This window comes from Mesoplodon mirus (assembly GCF_964341445.2).
Source record: "Mesoplodon mirus genome assembly, chromosome: 4".
NCBI lineage: Eukaryota > Metazoa > Chordata > Mammalia > Artiodactyla > Ziphiidae > Mesoplodon > Mesoplodon mirus.
The window spans coordinates 63,573,679-63,593,758 of NC_138979.1; the positions used below are offsets into that span (position 1 = coordinate 63,573,679).

General features: G+C 46.2%; 1 protein-coding gene across 1 annotated transcript; it reads left to right on the forward strand.

Moving 5' to 3' along the window:
- The first annotated feature begins 303 nt into the window (after positions 1 to 303).
- Positions 304 to 5,371, forward strand: ISLR2 (immunoglobulin superfamily containing leucine rich repeat 2). The gene is made up of 2 exons (XM_082618011.1): positions 304 to 401; positions 1,820 to 5,371. The coding sequence occupies exon 2, from the start codon at positions 1,828 to 1,830 to the stop codon at positions 4,069 to 4,071; it is 2,244 nt and encodes a 747-aa protein (XP_082474137.1). The 5' UTR covers positions 304 to 401; positions 1,820 to 1,827; the 3' UTR covers positions 4,072 to 5,371.
- The last annotated feature ends 14,709 nt before the right edge of the window (positions 5,372 to 20,080 follow it).

Genomic DNA, 20,080 nt, shown 5'->3' on the forward strand with positions numbered 1-20,080 from the left:
CTGGAAAGAGCCAAGCCGGGGTGCCGGGCGTGGGGGCGCCCCTTTGTCACCGTCTCTTGGCCAGGGGAAGAGTCTCTATGGCTTTAACAAATGTAGATGATGCGGGAGGTGGGAGAGGCTGTGCGCGTCCCTGCTGAGCCCGGGAGCGCGCAAGGTCTCTTCAATCTGCAGCCAGTGAGAGGTGGGGGGAACAGAGGCGAAAGGAAAAACTGAAGTGGGACCTCAGGGCCAGGGGAGTCCACAACTTACCTGTCCCTTTCTCTGCCTCTCCCCCATCTTCCCCACAGTCGCAGCAACAGATGTGGGAAGCGCCCTTGGGCTGTCGTCCTGGCTCCGCTACCTCAAGTCTGGAGAAGGGGTTGCAGCCCGAGGGCAGCGCGCGGAGAGTCGGCGAGCAGCGGGTAAGCAGCGGAGACCACCCCGTAACGCTGACCCAGATGGGGGTAAATCCCGTCCAGGGTGCCAGACCCTGCCGGCTCTCTCTAGGCGAGACCGGGAAGAAGAGGGGAGGGGCCTTCCCTCCGGAGCGAGAGGGAGTGGGGAACGCGGGTTCCCAAGACCAGAGGGTGGGAGGGGCTCTGCCGAACCTGCCAGGAGTCCTAAGTGGGAGCGGAGAATCTGTTTGTAAGTGCGTTTGTATGACTGCGGAGACTAATCTTTTATTGGGGGGGGGTTGTCCTCAGGCATTGTGGGCTGCAGAAAAGAGGCAGAATCTTGAGCCTTCTACTTGATTAGCTAGTGGCAGCCCCCTTGACCCATCGGCTAGGGACTCCCCCGCCCCCATGGGAGCCGTCTGGGAAGATGCAGAGGGGGGGAGCGAGACTCTTTAGTGACCTGCCTCCATTGCTCTTGGTCCCAGCTCAGAGGAGGACCTCCTTCCTCAGAAGGAAGGTTGATCGAGGGGCCCTGATGGTTTTCCCCTCCTAGGAGTTGCAGCCAAAGAGGGACCTGACGAGTCTGTTTCCCCGGTCCCAAGCCTCTTGCCACCTGCAGCAAGTTCTCAGCATTTGCTGATCCGGTGGGATTTCAGTCTGAGAGGGCTGTGTACAGGCGCAAGTGCTCGCCTGTGTCCCTGTGTGTGGGTTGGTCTGTGTGAGGACTTGTGCCCTGGTGTCTGTCAATTCTCACAATGAACAGGAAAGCACTTTGCCCCGTGGTGGAGAACGCTGTACAAGTGCTGTGTTCAGTTGAGAGAACAATGAGGTCTCCAAGATATACTGTGTCTGTGTCTGGGTGTCTTTGTGTTTGTATGTCTAGGAAATGTGTTGTGAACCCCTAAGCCCCTGCAGAAGTTGTCGGTTTGATGGCAGGTGCCTGGGCGTGCGTTTGTATTGTTGTGCGCTTGTATGGGCGTGTGTGGGCGTGTGTGGGCGAGTGCTGTGCCGTGGGACAAAGAGTTCAAGGGAGGACAGGCGGTCACGGACAGAAATACCCTTTCTATGTATCCCTTTCACTGAGTTAAACGAAGGCTTAGAAACATAGTCAGGGCTCGATGCAAAGCCCAGGGCAGACCTGCTAGCGGCCCACTCTGAGGAGGGCTCAGCCCCAGGCTGATGGGATAGGTAGAGAAAAAAAGAGCAAGGTACGAGGCAGCTAGAAAAGGAAGTCAGGGCCCTGAGAGGGAGCAAGCACTGAATCCCAAGACTTTTACTGAGCTCCAACTCGTGCCTAAGAGAGGCTCCTAGGCACAGAGGAGAAAGTTACTGCAGCCCTGGGACCTGCCCTAGACTGGGTTTACAGAGGAGGCAGATGGATAGGGAAGGGAAGCTGGGGCTCAGTGAGTCACCTTCTCCCCTCTTCCCCCGGCTTCCACCTGCAGGATCCGCGATGGTGCCCTTGAGGGCCCTGTGGCTGGCTTGGGCGCTGCTAGGAGTGGCCGGAGCGTGCCCAGAGCCGTGCGCCTGTGTGGACAAGTACGCGCACCAATTCGCCGACTGCGCCTACAAGGAGCTGCGCGAGGTGCCGGAAGGACTACCGGCCAACGTGACCACGCTTAGTCTGTCGGCGAACAAGATCACTGTGCTGCGGCGTGGGGCCTTCGCCGACGTCACGCAGGTCACGTCGCTGTGGCTGGCGCACAATGAGGTGCGCACCGTGGAGCTGGGCTCGCTGGCGGTGCTGAGCCAGCTCAAGAACCTCGACCTGAGCCACAACCTCATATCCAGCTTCCCATGGAGCGACCTGCGTAACCTGAGCGCTCTACAGCTACTCAAAATGAACCACAACCGCTTGGGCTCGTTGCCCCGGGACGCACTCGGTGCACTGCCCGACCTGCGCTCCCTACGCATCAACAACAACCGGCTTCGTACACTGGCTCCTGGCACCTTCGATGCGCTAAGCGCTCTGTCACATCTGCAACTCTATCACAACCCCTTCCACTGCGGTTGCAGCCTTGTGTGGCTACAGGCCTGGGCTGCGAGCACCCGGGTCTCGTTACCGGAGCCCGACTCCATCGCGTGCGCCTCTCCTCCTGCGCTGCAGGGGGTGCCGGTGCACCGCCTGCCCGCCCTGTCCTGTGCACCTCCCAGTGTGCATCTGAGTGTTGAGCCGCCGCCTGAGGCGCCGGGCAGCCCCCTGCGCTCCGGCCTAACGCTCATGCTACACTGCGTCGCCGAAGGACACCCCACGCCCCGCCTGCAATGGCAACTTCAGATCCCGGGGGGCACCGTAGTGTTAGTGCCGCCGATCCTGAGCGGGGAGGACGACGGGGACGGAGCGGAAGACGGGGAGGAGGAAGGAGATGGGGACGGGCCAACGCAGACAGAGGCTCCAACCCCGACTCCAGCACCCGCTTGGCCCGTGCCCCCAGCTACCCCGCGCTTCCTGGCCCTTACAAACGGCTCCCTGTTGGTGCCCCTCCTGAGTGCCAAGGAGGCAGGCATCTACACATGCCGTGCCCACAACGAGCTGGGTGCCAACTCCACGTCGGTTCGCGTGGCAGTGGCAGCTGCAGGACCCCCAAAGCACGCTCCTGGCGCAGGGGGAGACCCTGATGGGCAGGCTCCAACCTCTGAGCGTAAGTCCACAGCCAAAACCCGGGGCAACAGTGTCCTACCTTCCAAGCCCGAGGGCAAAATCAAAAGCCAAGGCCTGGGCCGGGTTAGCGTCCTCGGGGAGACACAGGAGGGGCCGGAGGGGGACGAGGAGGCAGGTGAGGGTGAAGAGGCGGAAGACCAGGTCTCTGCTGACTCGGTGGAGGAGCAACGCTGTGGCCACGGGGACCCCTCGCGGTACGTGTCCAACCACGCGTTCAACCAGAGCGCCGAGCTCAAGCCGCATGTCTTTGAGCTGGGCGTCATCGCGTTGGACGTGGCGGAGCGCGAGGCGCGGGTGCAGCTGACGCCACTGGCGGCGAGGTGGGGCCCTGGGCCCGGCGGGGCTGCGGGAGCAGGGCGGCCCGGACGGCGGCCATTGCGCCTGCTCTATCTGTGCCCGGCGGGGGGCGGCGCAGCAGTGCAGTGGTCGCGTGTAGAGGAGGGCGTCAACGCCTACTGGTTCCGTGGCCTGCGGCCCGGCACCAACTACTCCGTGTGCCTGGCGCTGGCAGGCGAGGCCTGCCACGTGCAAGTGGTGTTCGCCACCAAGAAAGAGTTGCCCTCACTGCTGGTTATCGTGGCGGTGAGCGTGTTCCTCCTGGTGCTGGCCACCGTGCCCCTGCTGGGCGCCGCCTGCTGCCATCTGCTGGCCAAACACCCGGGCAAGCCCTACCGTCTTATCCTGAGGCCGCAGGCCCCTGATCCCATGGAGAAGCGCATCGCCGCCGATTTCGACCCGCGTGCCTCCTACCTCGAGTCCGAGAAAAGCTACCCGGCAGGCGGCGAGGCGGGCGGCGAGGAGCCAGAGGAGACCCCCGGGGAGGGCCTTGACGAAGAAGCAGAGCAGGGGGACCCAGGTGGGGACCTGCAGAGGGAAGAGAGCCTGGCGGCCTGCTCGCTGGAGGAATCCCAGTCCAAGGCCAACCAAGAGGAGTTCGAGGCGGGCTCCGAATACAGTGATCGGCTGCCCCTGGGCGCCGAAGCGGTGGACATCGCCCAGGAGATTAACGGCAACTACAGGCAGACAGCGGGCTGAACCCCCAGCCCGTCTGGCAGCCCATTCCCATCCCCCACCCTGGGTGCCTGGGAGCAGAAGCCTTGGGCTGGCAGGACTTATGCCCCCCCAACTTTCACTTACTCCACCCCCTAACCTTGACTACTGGGGACTTCTAGTGGGGAGTGGGACGATTTTACCAGTCCCACCCACGACGGTCATTGTCCTCGTGGGCTGAATTCCCCTCCATGGCGAGCACAGTTCCCCGCTCCTCCCTCCCTGTATAAGACACCACCCGCTGACCGTAGGGCGAAAATCCAAGCCTCTCCGTTCCCACTGCAATTATCTGCGAAATCCGCCCCGAGCCCGCTCCACAGTGGGCTCGGAAGCCAGAGGAAATGGGAGAAGACTTTGGAAACATCTGATGGGCATGCTGTGGCTCGGGGGTCAGCCCGGAACCCCCAGGAGATGTCCTTAGCGTGGAGCGCTATGGGGTCCCGCCTCAACCCCTATTCCGCCCTTTCCGGGGTGCACATCCCAGAAGCCAGGATTCTGTGGCAACTTCCCAGTTTTTAGTTTCAAAGCCCCCTTATGACTGGGGAACCAAACGCTTCTGTCCCCCGTCCCCCACTCCGCTTCTGACCAGCTGGAGCCGAGACGGGTGCCTGCGGCGCCTTTCAGCTCCGCGCTCCGATTTTCATATTTTCGTTGTTTTCAAAGACAGTGACACTCCGGATCTGGTGCTAACACTCCCTTGCTAGCCTCTGGGAAAACTGGGTGTGTGTGTGTCTGGGGATGGGGGGAATCCATCTTCTCTCGCCCTCTCTCCTAACTTAAAGCGCCGCAAAACCACGCGCCCTGTTTCCGCGGAGGTGCGGCCTTGGTCCCGGGCCAATTTCGTTGTAGGTGAGTCGGGAATTTCTGGAGACTCGACAGCTCCGCTTCCGCTGCTGCATGCGGCCCAGACCTCAGCTCGAGAAGCACCAGGGGCGCCGGAAGCCAACCCCGGCCTCCTGGACCGGGTCTCTGGTGAGGGGCGAGCGTCCCGGTTCGCACAAAGCCTGCGCGTGACCGTGCGGCGGGATCCGGATGGAGAAAAGCCCCTCGGTCCTCGCGCCCCCCCCGCCCCGCCCCTCCTTCCGCGAGAATAGTAACATTTGCGCGGCTGTAGTCCTAGACGAGCGTGCTCTGTAGGAGAAAAGTCTGTGTCCTGTAAAAGTGTGTCAAGGGTAGTGTAGGGAGGCGGGCGGGAGGGAGGGCGGGGAGAGGGGATGCGGCGCGGCGACTCGGGCGCTGGTCTTTTTTCTTTCTTGCAGAAAAGCCTAGGGGTTGGGGTGGGGGGTTTGGGGCATCGGGACCAGCCCTGTCCGTGAAGCGCAGCACAAGTGCGGCCCGGGGCAGAAGAGCCCCCTGGAGTCCGCACCCTTTTCTAAAGGCGTCTGTATGTAAACAGTCAATAAAACAATCGATTTGAACTGGCCTTGGTGACTCTTTGTCGGGGGACAGAGGGAGGAAGCCTGGAGGATGCAGGAGGAAACAGCAGAAGGAAGGAGCCCATAGGATCCTCCCGTTGGGATCCTTTGTGTGATTTTTTGTTTGACTGTCTTGTGATTTTACCAGGTGTTTACACCTGGTGCCTGCTCTTGGTGCCTCCAGCTCCGGGATGGAGGGGGGAAACCAGGTGGGATGGGGGAGGCTGGAAGTGAGTGGGGAGGGCTTGAAGAGAGGGAGGGGTGGCTCTCTGCAGACTGAACGCGGGGAGCTCCAGAGTGTGTGTGTGTGAGTGTGTGCGAGTGCACAATCCTCCTTGGGTTGACACTGTCACTATGATGGGGTGTGGCTGTGCGTGTGAGGACTGCCTAGTTTCTGTGTCTCAGCACCAGCTTTGGTTCTCTGAAGATGCATAGAGGCAAGACTTGTGCACAAAAGATGTCACAAGTAACACAAATTACAGAGCAGGCAAATGATGGAGAGCAGCAAAGGGGGAAATCGGCAAGGTTGATTCCACAGAACAAGCTGACGCTTTTAGCCCAGGAGCCATGCATGTGTGTGCGTGTGCGTGTGTGTGCGCGTGTGTGTGTGTGTGTGTGTGTTGGGGGATTATGCTCAGTGAATGATGCATGGACACCTGGCAGGGCGTGTGACTGTTGGTGTGGGCTGAGGTGGGTGCACATGTACCATCAGGGTTGGAAGCAAACTGATTTAATTGTTCTAGAAATGGGGCTTCTTGGGTGGGGAACAGGAGAGACAGAGAGATCCAAAGTGGATGCTCCTGTCCAGCCCACAGTGCTGGGGTTGGGCCGGTTGTATTTCAGCTGAATCCCCCCAGGGGATGGGGAGCAGCCAGGAAGAGTGGTGGAAGGGGAAAGGAATAGAAATGAGGGGGGCAGGTGAAGAGTCCATCTCTACTCTCTTTTCTTCCTGCTTCTAATCTCTTCTCATCCCTCACCCTCTCTGTGGGTAGCAGGTCTTCCTAACTGGACCAGGCCAGTCTGGGGACCAGGCCCAGGTCCAGACACACAGCATCCTGTCCTAGCTTGTCTCCTGGCAGAGGCAGTAGCTGGGACATTTCCCAGGGCCAGAGCCCAGGTTCCCTTCCCAGACCAGCAAAGCTGTCTCTGAGAAAAATTCCCCTCTGAGGACCACAGCCCAAGCCCCACCACTGCAGCCCACGCCACTGTCAGGGACATAGCTGAGAAATATCTTTTAGGAAGAGGGCTGCTTTGTTCTATGTGCAAATGCTGCCTTTGAGCAGGGGGCAGGGACTGGCTCAATTCCTGTGGTTCAGGAAGCCACCCACACAGTTGCATTTGGGCACAGGCCTGGCTGGGCTGGTGAGTGCTTACCAATGTCCGTCCCACCCAATCCTCTCCTCATGGGAGGAGAGGGTAGAGGGGAAGTCCTCCTTCTTGTTCCCCCCACCCCATCCTAAGGATTAAGAACCCTCCTGGAGACCCCCTAGGATCCTGAGTGCCCCCAAGGGATTGTGCAGAGTTGCTGAGACTTCTGCCCCTTCTTTGTCCCAGGCCAAGCTTTCTAATGAACACATCACTGCTCTGCTCGGCCTCATGCTCCCTGGACAAGGCCAGACCCAAAGTCTTGACCCATAGGACAGGAATGGGTGGGTGCTGGAGGCTGAGGACCACGGTGCTGAGACACTCTGCCGACTGCCCATTGAGATACCAGCCCTCTTAGGAACTCTGTAGCTTCTGTCCAAATGTTTGGCTCATGAACAAAATGGTCCCCAGCCTCTGGCCTTCCTTCTTATCTCCTTTTAAATTTTATTCTTTCATTTCCTCCCCTTCTCTCCTCTCTGTTCTCTATTTTTCTCCCTCTCCCTTTTTTCTTCCTCAAGGAATCTTATAAAATCCCAGGGTTGGAAGGGACACTGAAGACTTACTAATTCAACTACCCACTTGAGGTTTAATTCTTTTCTACACAGTCCCCATCAGGTGGTTGTGCAACTTCAGTTTATATTTATCCAGACAAGGGGACTCACTATTCACTCCCTCCCGCCAAGGAACCAGTTGTTGAGCAGTTTAAAATGTGTTTCCTCACTTCCACCCCCCAGGCCTGATGTTGCAATTGGCACATGCTCTGTGAGAACCTGCAGAGGTGTGGAGATGTGATCCCCACCTCCATCCCTCACTTCAGGGCTCCAAAGCTTTTCATTCAATGCACATTTTTGAGCCTCTGCTATATGCTTCAGGTGCTGTGCTAGCTAACTCTCTCCAGTGTATTTTGTCATAAAACTTATGTGGATGGGAATGGAGTCTAATGGGTTGAAGACAGAGAGAGAGAGTCTGAGTGTGTATGAGGGGACCTGGAAAATGGTCAGAGAATGCAATATGACAGCAGTAGCCTTGGAACTCAGAGCAATTTATCAGGAGCAGTAATTCTTTGAGCTACAGAAACCAGATGCCCAGGATGTGGCCTTGAATCAGATTGGAAAACTGTCTGCAGAAAGGTGATTTGAAAGGAGTCAGTCCTCCCCAACAAGTGTCTCCTAAAGATCAGCTGGAATGAGAACCATCTTGAAGATCATTCGAGAAAGTCCATTAATAAAAGGACAAAGGGAGGCAGGGCTTCTTTGAGGAAGAAGCAGCTGGTGTAGGGTCCTCTGCTTCCTGATCTTGTGTCTGGAATGCAGCCCTGCCCATGACACCTGAATAACAACCACAACTAAAGTTAACATCTCTGAAGATTACTTGGGTCAGTAAATGTTTGGACTGCTATTCCCTGGTTGTGATGCTAATCTTGGTTTTCCTTCCCGGATATCAGAATGATGCATTTTGGTACATAGAGGAAATGGAGGTAGCATCTTGCTATGACTGCCTTGCCCCAGGTTTGTTAATATCAGAGCTCCAGTTATGAGACACTCCACAGGGAAAGAGGAACCTTCTGTCTGCACAACAGGAGGCATCATCTGCAGAGAAAGACCCATGACTGCAAGAGCACTGAGCAAAAGAAACTGGGAGACCTTGTTCTTTTACGGATTAGATGCATTTTCTCCTGAAAAAGCCAAGCCCAGGATATAAGAAAGGCCCCAAGTAGAGATCATAAATTGCCAAGTCTGACCTAACAAATACCTTTACCTTGTAAATCTCCAACACAAAGATATTGAGAAGAGAAATTCTGGGAAATTGAGGATGGAGCAAGCAGAGCCACTTCAGTTGTAATGTGTCAATTAAATGATTGCATTTACAACACTCCCACCCATGCATATGTGTTCAATGACAAGATTTTGCCTTATGACTCAATAGAGAATAACGTTATATTGAAAATGAAAGATGTACTGTGACTGGCATATAAAAGAGATTGAATTATAAAATGTCTTACAATATTAGCGTTTGTTTCAAAATATGGCCAGTATTCCTCATGAGACTTGATACGGATTAAGAAAAAAAAAAAAAGAGCCATCCAAGGACCCCATGATGGGAAGACTTGTTGGGTTAAATTAGTTGGAAAGATTTTGTATCATCTGTTGGTTGAATAAGTAATTTAGGTAATTTGAAGATGGTATGATTTTTAAAATTGTGCTAATTGCATATGCTTTGTCTGGACATGTGACTGTAAGTTCAATAATTAAGTTTAAGCCCACATGGAATAAGGAGAATAAAAGTGTTTATATTTTTTATCAACTGTTTACTGCTTAAACATTTCCCCTTGTGTATTAGGAGTTAATTTGGTTTTGGCTAATTAGATGCATTTTCTCTTAGCAACACTCGAGCAAACTGGTCCTTAAATTGAGTCTAAAAGCCATTCAAGGCATCCAACCATTTGAGAGAAAAACTGCCACAATCATAGAGCTCAGATAGGAACTTCATAAGAATTGATCAGTGGTGAAATGGGGAAAGAATGGGAATGGAAAATTAATTATCAATGCTTTGTAATAAAAGTGGCCTATCATATATTAAGATGGGCTAAAAATGCTACTGGTCACCAAATGTCAATAAAAATATTAACCAAATAATACCAATAGTAGCTAACATTTATTGAACGCTTACCATATTTAAGACACATACTATGGAACTTATAAGCATTCTTTTATTAATCCTTAAAATAATCCTGTGAGGTGATATTATTATTTCCACTTACAGGCAAAGAGACCAAAGAGCAGAGAGGGTTAGTCATTTGCTGAAGGTCACACAGCTGTGATTTGCAGGGTTGAGGTTTGTACTTCGGTTATCTGACTCCAACATCAGAGCTCTTAGACACCAAGCCAAACTCCCTCTCAATACTTATATAAATCAGTTTAAGCGAGGGATGATGTATTTTACATAGTATTGCTAAATTTGCTGCTAATTATGGAGTTTGTCTAGAAAAAGGCTTTCTCTTGCTGTCTCTCTCATTTCTCAAAATAGCTTCCCCCCAATTATAAAAGTTATGCATGACTAAATATAAATGGTTATAGCCACTTTGGGAAAATTTTGACAGTATACTAAAGGTAAAGATACATATAGCTTGTGATTCAGCAATTTCTCTCTTGGGCATATACCCAATAGAAATGAACTCTTAGGTCCACCAAAGACAAATGAGTCTTTTGGTGGACACAAGTACAAGAATGTTCACAGTGGCTTTATTTGTAATAGCCCCAAATTAGAAATAACCCAACTATTCACCAAGAGTAGAATTGGGGGTGGGGAGTGGAAACTGTGGTATATTCATACAATGGAATACCACACAACCACGAAAAAAAAACCACGAAAAAGAACAAAGCTACAATTACATACAATGGCATGGATGTCATAATGTTGAGTGAAAGAATATGCAATGCATGATTTCATTTACATGAAGTTCAAATACGGGTCAAACTAATTTTTGGTGAAAGAAGTCAGAATAGTATTGGAAGGCACTGACGAGGAGTGGGAGCCATCGAAGGCGTGTTCTGAGGTGCAAGAAATGTTTCATATCTGGATCTGGTTGGTGGTTTGTCAAAATTCATCAAGCTACAAACTTAAAATTTGTGCACTTTATTGTATGTTATACCTCGATTTTTAAAAGTGGAAAAATAACCCTTGGAAATAAAGCAACAAAGTCATACGTCATTATAGAACCACACTGTCCAATACAGCAGCCACTAGCCACATGTGGTTATTTAGATTTAAATTTTACTTAGTTAAAATGAAATGAAATGAAAAATTCGGTTCCTCAGTCACACTAGCCACATTTCAAGAGCTCAATAGCCACACATGGCTAATGGCTACTGTATATTGGACAGCAGAGAGATAGAACATTTCCATCATCACAGAAAGTTCTGGTAGTGTTTGAATAGAAAATTGAAAAATAACAGAAGTATATAGAAAAATAGCATTATTTATAGTACCCCATCGAACGAAAACCATCCAGTCTCATTCTGAAAGAATTTTTATGAAATTAAAGCGACAAATTAAGTGACATATGAATGCATTCTTGTCCTAAATTAAATGCTGATTAACTGAAACCCCTTGACCACTACCCACAATCTCAGAGCTCTCCCCAGTGATAACCACTCTTACTGGGGTAGCATGTATCTTTTCAGACCTTTTTTGCATGTATTTGTAAACATGTATGTATCTGTATGGAAATATAAGCAGTGTCATTAACACAATCCCAGCTCAGGGAGCTTCCATCTGGTTCAGTTCAGTTTCCCCCAGTGATGTGAAGGGTGTTACCTCCACTATCCACACCCCACCAGGGGTCTAGGGCTCTACTCCCCTCCATCTTGAGCTACTGTGGTCCCAGGGTTTTGTAAGAACAAATGTCACCTGGGGCAAGTCAGACAGGGGACCAAGCACAGTCTCAGCACAGAGGTGGTCCCAGGAGAGGGAGCTAGCCTGTGGCCCAGGGCCAGCCTGATTGATGGTGGTGCTTGCTAGGGTGAAGTCTGAGAGGTCTGCAGGCAGGACTCAGCTTCCACTGGGGCCTCGCACAAAGGTCTTTTGCTGCTTTCACACCACAGTGGCGCACGGAACTCTTTTGTGAGGCTGCTCAGGATCCTGTTGGTACCAACGACATACTTTTCTCTCTGAGCAGCACTGCAGGGACTCGTGGCACAGGCTCCCTCTGAATCAGACCAATATAACTCTCAGTGTTTACATTTTGAGTTCCATTCTTAATTCATTAATTTTTAAACTTTCTTCATTTTAATATATTTTAATTGTTCATTTCAATATATGCATTTATAGCTATTAATGACCCCCTAAGTGCCACTTTAACAACATCTCCCAATTTTTGATAGAGTGTTTTCATTGTCATTTAGTTTTAAATATTTTATTTCCATGAGATTTGTTCCTTAACTCATGAATTATTTAGACATATGCTTTTAAATGTCCAAATGTATGTATTTTTCCCTGCCACTTTTGTTTTTGATGCTAATAGTTGTATTATATTCAGAGAATAAGGACTGTATGACGTTGGTTATTTGATTATTAAAACTTGCTCTGAGGAATAGTATATAGTTAATTTTTGTAAATGTTTATATATATTTGAAAAGAATGTTTACTATTGAATTGTTGGGTTCGTGATTATATGTTCATTAGATCAAGTTTTTTTTTGTTTTTGTTTCTGTTTTTTTTTGTGTGGTACGTGGGCCTCTCACTGTTGTGGCCTCTCCCGTTGCGGAGCACGGGCTCCGGACGCGCAGGCTCAGCGACCATGGCTCACAGGCCCAGCCGCTCCACGGCATGTGGGATCTTCCCGGACCGGGGCACGAACCCGTGTCCCCTGCATCGGCAGGCGGACGCTCAACCACTGCACCACCAGGGAAGCCCTAGATCAAGTTTTTTAATTTTATTGTTTACATCTTCTATTTCCTCACCAGTTTTTTGGTTTGCTTGTCCTATTAATTTCTGAGAAAGATGTATTAAAATCTCCTTCTATGATTGTGGATTTATATATTTTTCCTTGTATTTTGCTCATTTCACATTGTGTATTTTTGAGGCATGTCAGAAGATGTATTCTTTTTCAGTTAGATTTTTATTGAAGTATAACATGCATACAGAAATGTATTTTCACAAAGCGAAAGCATGTATACCAGCACTCACATCAACAAAAAGAAAATTATTAGCACCTAGCAGCCTCCCCATGCTCTCTTCCAGTCACTCCCCTGCCCCCTCTATCCTAACTTCTAACATCATAGATTAGTTTTGCCTGTATTTATAGTGTCTGTGAGATTGATTCATCCACATCATTGCATATATTCATTCTCACTGTTGTATAGTATTCCATCATGTGAATATACCACAATTCATTTATTCATACTACTGTTGATGGACATTTATGCAACAGCTTGGGGCTATTAGAAATAATGCTATTATATATACACACTACTATATATAAAATAGATAATCAACAAGGACCTACTGTATAGCACAGGGAATTCTACTTAATATACTATAATAACCTATATGGGAAAAGAATCTAAAAAAGAATGGATATATGTATATATATAACTGAATCTCTTTGCTGTACACCTGAAACTGACAGAATGTTGTAAATCAACTGTACTCCAATAAATTAAAAGAAATTAATATGAATAAACTTTTTGAGAGTTTGTTTAGTTTTGTAAAAAAAAGAAAAAGAAAGAAAGAAAACAAAAGAAATAGTGCTGTTATAAACATTTCTGTATATATCTTTGGAGAATTTGTACATTTTTATAGGAGCAGAATTACACGGCAAAGAAAGAGAAAAACAAATATCATATATTAGTGCATATATATGGAATCTAGAAAAACGGGACAGATGAACCTGTTTGCAGGGCAGGAATAGAGACATAGAGAACAGACATGTGGACATGGGGAAGGGGGGAAGGGGAGCGTGGGACGAATGGGAGATTAGGATTGACATCTATACACTACCATATGTAAAATAGATAGCTAGTGGGAATCTGCTATATGGCACAGGGAGCTCAGTTTGGTGCTCTGTGACGACGTAGATGGGTGGGATGGGGAGGGAGGGAGGTCCAAGAGGGAGGGGATATATGTATACATATAGCTGATTCACTTCATTGTACAGCAGAAAGTAACACAACATTGTAAACAATTACACTTCAATTAAAAAAAAGAAGAAGAAAAAGCAGAGGGAATACCTCCTTTAAAAAAAAAAAAAGAATTGCAAGTCAATACAGTGTGCATATACTTAGCTTTGGTGGATACTGCCAAACAGTTTTCAACATGCACCAACTGACACTTGCACCAGCAGTGAGTCCTCATCAACACTCAGAGCTGTCTGCTTTGGGTTTTAGATATTCTGTTAGATGTGTAGCAGCATTGCACTGTGGTTATAATTGGCATTTCGCTGATGATTAATAAGTTGAACACTTATTTATTGTCCATTTGGATATCCTCTTATGTAAAGTGTCTTTTACTCATTCTTCTATTGGGTTGTCTATCCTTTTCTTATTGATTCCTTGAGTTCTTTATATATTCTGGATAGGAAGCCTTTGTATTTAAAATGTCTTCTCCCTCTTTATGGCTTCTCTTTTCACTCTTTTCATGTGATTTTTTTTTAATGTAAAGCTGTTCTTAATTTTAATGTATTCTAATTTATTGATTTTTTTCTATATGGTTAGAACTTTTTTGGACCATGTTTAAGAAATCTTTGCACATCCCAAGATCATGAAAATATTCTCCTATGTTTTCTTCTAAAAGCATTATTTTTTGTCTTTTACATTTAGATCTACAAGCCATCTGGAAGTTATTTTTGTGTATGGAGTAAGGTGAGGTCCAGATTCATATTTTTCTTTGTGGATAGCCAATTGACTCTACATCTTTTATTGAAAAGATGATCTTCCCCTCAGTATAAGGCCTTGGCACCTTTGTCATTGGTTAGGTGACCACATACATATATGTGTGTGTTTTTCTAGATTCTCTGATCCTACTTCTGTCATCATATCTCTGTCTCTTTTCTGTGCCCTTCTACTTTTAAGGATCCTTGCGATCACATTGAGTCCACCCAGGTAATCCAGGATAATCTCCACATTTTAAAGTCAGCTGATTAACTATTTTAATTCCATCTGCAACCTTAGTTCCCCCTTGCCATGTAACCTAACATATGTGCAGGTTCTAGGGATTAGGGCATATATGTCTTTGGAGGGCCATCATTCTTCCTACTGCAATGAGTGATCCAGTTTTTCTGCATCCTCACAAGGATTTGGTGCCGTCACTATTTTTTATTTTAGTCATTCTGATATGTGTGTGGTGATATCTCATTGTATGGTTTTAATTTGCAGTTCCCTGGTGGCGAATGATGTTGAACATCTTTTTATGTGTTTATGTGCCATCTATATATCCTTCTTAGCTAACTGTCTGTTCATGTCTTTTGCCCATTTTCTAATTAGATTTTTTTGTTTTTTTTACTGTTGAATTTTGAAAGTTCTTTGTATGTTCCATATACTAGTCCTCTGTTGGATATATGGCTTGCAAATATTTTCTCCCACACTGTAGTTTTTCTTTTTATCCTCTTAACAGAGTTTTTCATACGGCAAATATTTTTAATTTTGATGAGGTCAAATTTAGTAATTTTTCCTTTTATGAATCATGTTTTTGCTGTCAAGTTGAAGAACTCTTTGCCAAGCCTTAGATCCTGAAGATTTTCTTTTATTTTTTTCCCCAAAGTTTTCTAGTTATAGGTTTTACATTTACATCTATGATTCATAAGTTAATTTTTTTATAAAGTGGGAGGTTTATGCGGAGAGCCCATTTCCTGTGAATATCCAATTGCTCCAACACCATTTGTTGAGAAGGCTATCCTTCCTCCAGTGAACTGCTTTTGCACCTTTGTTAAAAATCAGTTGGGCATATTGGAATGGGTCTATTTCTGGGTTCTCTATTCTCTTCCATTGATCTATGTATCTATCCCTCCACTGACTGATACCATACTCTATGAACTATTGTAGCTAGACAGTAGTACTTAGTGTCAAGTAGAGTGATTTTTTCCGTTTTACTTTTCCTTGTCATGATTCTAGGGGCTGTTCCTTTCCCTAATATTTTTAGAATAGGCTTGTCTATGTTTAAAAAAAAAAAACTTACTGGGATTTTTATAGGAATTGTATTAAACTTATGGACATCTTTACAATGTCGAGTCTTTTAATCCATGCACATGATATGTCTCTCCATTTGTTTCAGTTGTCTTTGATTTCTTTCATGAGCATTTTGTAATTTTCAGCATGCAGATTCTGTACATATTTTACTAAGTGTATACATAAGTATTTCATTTTCTTTGGGGTGATCATTAAAGGTACTGTGCTTTTAATTTCTGTTTGCACATGTTCATTGTTAGTATATAAAAATGTGATGATTTGTGTGTGTCAGTCTTACATTCTGCAACCTTGTTGAACTCAGTTATTATTCTAAGAATTTTTTGTAGATTCCTTGGGATTTTCTCTGTGATATGTTAATGTTGTTTTTATAGCCAATTCTTGTATTTATTTATCCACATGATCAAGTCCTCATTATTGCTCCTAATGTTGTTTATTTATGTCTCCTTTTTTTTTTTTTTTTTTGCGGTACGCGGGCCTCTCACTATTGTGGCCTCTCCCGTTGCAGAGCACAGGCTCCGAACGCGCAGGCTCAGTGGCCTTGGCTCACGGGCCTAGCCGCTCTGCCGCATGTGGGATCTTCCCGGACCAGGGCACGAACCCGCATCCCCTGCATCGTCAAGTGGACTCTCAACCACTGCACCACCAGGGAAGCCCTATGTCTCCTTTTTTTATTAGATTCCCAAGCTGTGGGCTTAAAACAAACAAACAAACAAAACCAGCTTTTGTTTTTGCTGATCAACTCTACTACTTTTTCTGTCTAGTTCATTAATTTCTGATTTTTCTTTTTACCAATTTTCACTTTCCTTGGGTTTACGTTTTATCTACCTCCTTGAGTTGAAGCTTAATTTTTGAAAACTTTTTGCTTTTGAATAAATTTATTGAAGGTTATAAATCCTCTGCATATTGTTGCAGACAAATTCCACAAGTTTTCTATGTCATGTTTTTATTCTTATAAAAAGTCTGTGTTTCAGTATGGGATTATGGAAAAACTTCTGGAGATGGATAGTGGTAATGGTTGCATAACAGTATGAATGAACTTAATGCCACTGAATGGTACACTTAAAAGTGGTTGGGCCTCCCTGGTGGCGCAGTGGTTGAGAGTCCGCCTGCCGATGCAGGGGATACGGGTTCGTGCCCCGGTCTGGGAGGATCCCATATGCCGCGGAGCGGCTGGGCCCGTGAGCCATGGCCGCTGGGCCTGCGCATCCGGAGCCTGTGCTCCGCAACGGGAGAGGCCACAACAGTGAGAGGCCCGCATACCGCAAAAAGAAAAAAAAAAAAAAAAGTGGTTGAATTTTATGTTACGTATATATTTGACCAAGGTAAAGAAAAGTTTGTAATTACAGTTTGAATTTCCTTTTTAACTCAAGAGTTTTCCTAAGTGTATTCTAAATTTCTCAAGTAGGTGTTTTGTGGTTGTTGTTGCTATTGTTTCTTTTGGTTATTCTTTTAAAAAAAAACAACTAATTTTATTATATGTGGTTTGTGAAGGTGTCATGTGTGGTTTCTGTTTTGTGAATTTTATTGATTTCTTTTGTGGCCTAAAAATCTTTAATTTGGGGGAAAACTTAATGTATTCTTGAAGAAAATATGTACTTTCCAATTACTGGGTAAAATATTTTAGGTAACTTTTTACATCAAGCTATTTATTATCAAAACATTCATAGCCTTATTTATTTTCTATCTGATCTGATCTCCTGAGAGATGGTTAAAAATCTCCCACTTTGATTGTAGATTTGTTTGCTCCTTATACTTCTGTCAAAGCTGTGTTAGTAGATGCATACATGTTTATGCCCATTATATCTTCTTGGTGGACTATACCATCTATTAATATAAAATAGTTTCCTTGTTTTTTTTAATGTGGGATGCTTTGAATTTTATTTTTTTCTGATGTTAATATCGCAACTCCTGCTTTTAAAAAAGTATACACCTAATGTATCTTTTTCTGTTATTAAAATTTATTTTTAATGAAATAATTCTCTAAGGCTTATAATGAAAAAATAGTCCTGATTTCAGTTCCCTAAGGCAAAAACTTTCCACTTTTTCAGCTACTTTTTCCAATATTTCCCACCATGTTAAAAAAAAACAACAAGCTTTTGTGTTATTTTTTCAATTTTGTATATTACTTATTGACTGTCTATGGAAGTTGAAGAATTAGCTCTCTCACAAACTCTCTTTCTCTCACTCCCCTCCTTCTGTCCTTCCAGTATGATTAAATTATATTTTTTGCCTAAATCAATGTTCAGTGTTTACAATTATGATAATTACCCAAACATTATTCACAGCTGGTTCATGTAATTAATTACACTTATATTTCTTTTCTTGTAGAAGCTTTTGTTCTCCCTGGAGCTGATCATTACCTTCGCTGTTTTTTTTTTGGCTGCGTTGGGTCTTCGTTGCTGTGTGCGGGCTTTCTCTAGTTGCAGCAAGTGGAGGCTACTCTTTGTTGCGGTGCGTGGGCTTCTCATTGCAGTGGCTTCTCTTGTTGCGGAGCATGGGCTCTATGCACGCGGGCTTCAGTAGTTGCAGCACGTGGGCTCTGTAGTTGCGGCATGCGGACCCTAGAGAGCTTGGGCTTCAGTAGTGGCAGCACATGGGCTCATTAGTTGTGGCTCGTGGGCTCTAGAGTGCAGGCTCAGTAGTTGTGGCGCACTGGCTTAGTTGCTCTGCAGCATGTAGAATCTTCCTGGACCAGGGATCGAACCCATGTCCCCTGCATTGGCAGGCAGATTCTTAACCACTGAGCCATCAGGGAAGTCCACCTTGGGTTTTTTTGGGGTTTTTTTCATTTGTTTATTTTCTTTGTTTCTATTACTGTACCCTAAAACTTATTGCAGAAATATACATTTCCTCTCAGTATATTCTTAAAAGTGAGATATTTGGTCAGTTTCTTTTCTTTTCTTGGAGACACTCCCCTGAAGCCCTCCTTCCTTCTGCTCCCATCCAGGCTGCTTGCTCCCTAGGCCTGCTGCACAGTTGCCATCCTGGCACTTCCCTGCACCATCATCCTCCAATCTGCCCTGTCTGATGTTGGACCTCCTGTTTCCTGGATCCTCTGTCTTCTTCTTTTTGGTTTATTCCCTCTTTTTGATGGAGCACGTTCTCTAGAGAAGTAGGAAAGGATCCTGGTTTCGTGGGGCCTAAGATATATAATTATACAAAATTAAATATGACAGAAAATACTTACTTAGAGTGAGAAAAGAAATCACAACAAATTGCATTTTTGAAAATGGTAACAAATACCACAAACATCACAAAATCCAGGAAATTAGTCTAACATTAAACTCTATGACATACCTCTATAATAATTTTCCTCCTGAAATTTTAGTTGTGTCTCTGATGGCTTCTGCATTAGTTGAGGTTCAATCAGAAGTCAATATGACTAGAAGGAAAAATTTCTTTCTATCTATCCATCTATCATCTATTTATCTATCCATCTATGTATCTTTTATCTATCTATCCATCCACCTATCATCTAACTGTCCACGTATGTATCTTATCTATCTATCTATCTGTGGATCTGTTACAGGGCTTTGACCTTGCACACTGTGGGAGCTGGTTAAACATGCTTTATATGACTCTTGCCTTTGCATCTGCAGCTGGACCTTGAAATTTGCAGGGCAGGCAGGGTGGAAAGGTAGTTGGATGTAAACGGGGAGAGCAAGGACAAGCTGGCACCCAAGAGCATAAGCTGGGACCCACAAGGACAGACTGGAATTGTCTCCAACCTTGATGGTGTGGATGTCCTGTGGGGGAAGCTGGTACTGTACCTCGCAGAGCTAAAAACACAGCTGACTCAGGAGTTGGAGATGCTGAAGAGGATCTAGGAGAAGGTGGAGCAGTTGCCTGCCCGGCAGCTGCCCCACACCAAGGAGGTGAGCCAGCTGGAAAGCAGCAATGTGTGTGAGCTACAAAGTAGCTGCTGCTTCCCTCCTGCTCTCTAAATCTTCCTCCAAAATATCTCTTGTGGTCACCCTAAATGGAGACATATAAGAAAGGGAATTCTGGGGAACAGTTCAGCCTGGCCAAGTCCACACATTCCAAAGCCAACAGTGCTTCATAGTGGTAATGATTTTGTAACATTTTATATTTCCCATTGAGAGAATAAAAAGGTACTTCAGTCTTTCCTGTAGCATGTTTGATCAAAATTCATTTTCTATTATTTCCAGTTGAGATTCATAAAACACACGACCTCACATGAGTGGACTTGACATTTATAATACTATTATAGTTTTGTGTCCCACAGACACAGGGACTCTGATAAATTCCATCTCACGTGATTCCCACTCAAAAAGAAAAAAGAAATGTGCCCTGACATTTAATCAATAATTTGGCTGGGTATGGAATTCTAAGTTTGAGATTATTTTCCCTTAGTATTTGGAAGGTATTGGTCTATTTTGCAATATTGAATATATTCCGGACAAGATTGACCATTAGCATTGACCAAGCTTCAGTGAGAACTGAGCTCTCTTCTTACAATTTTATAAGTCTGATGATGGGAAGAATTTTCCACAGACCAGCTTTTGGCTC

What these genes read in the sequence shown, in the direction of transcription:
- ISLR2 (XM_082618011.1), top strand. Translation starts at nt 1,828, where the DNA reads ATGGTGCCCTTGAGGGCCCTGTGGCTGGCTTGGGCGCTGCTAGGAGTG.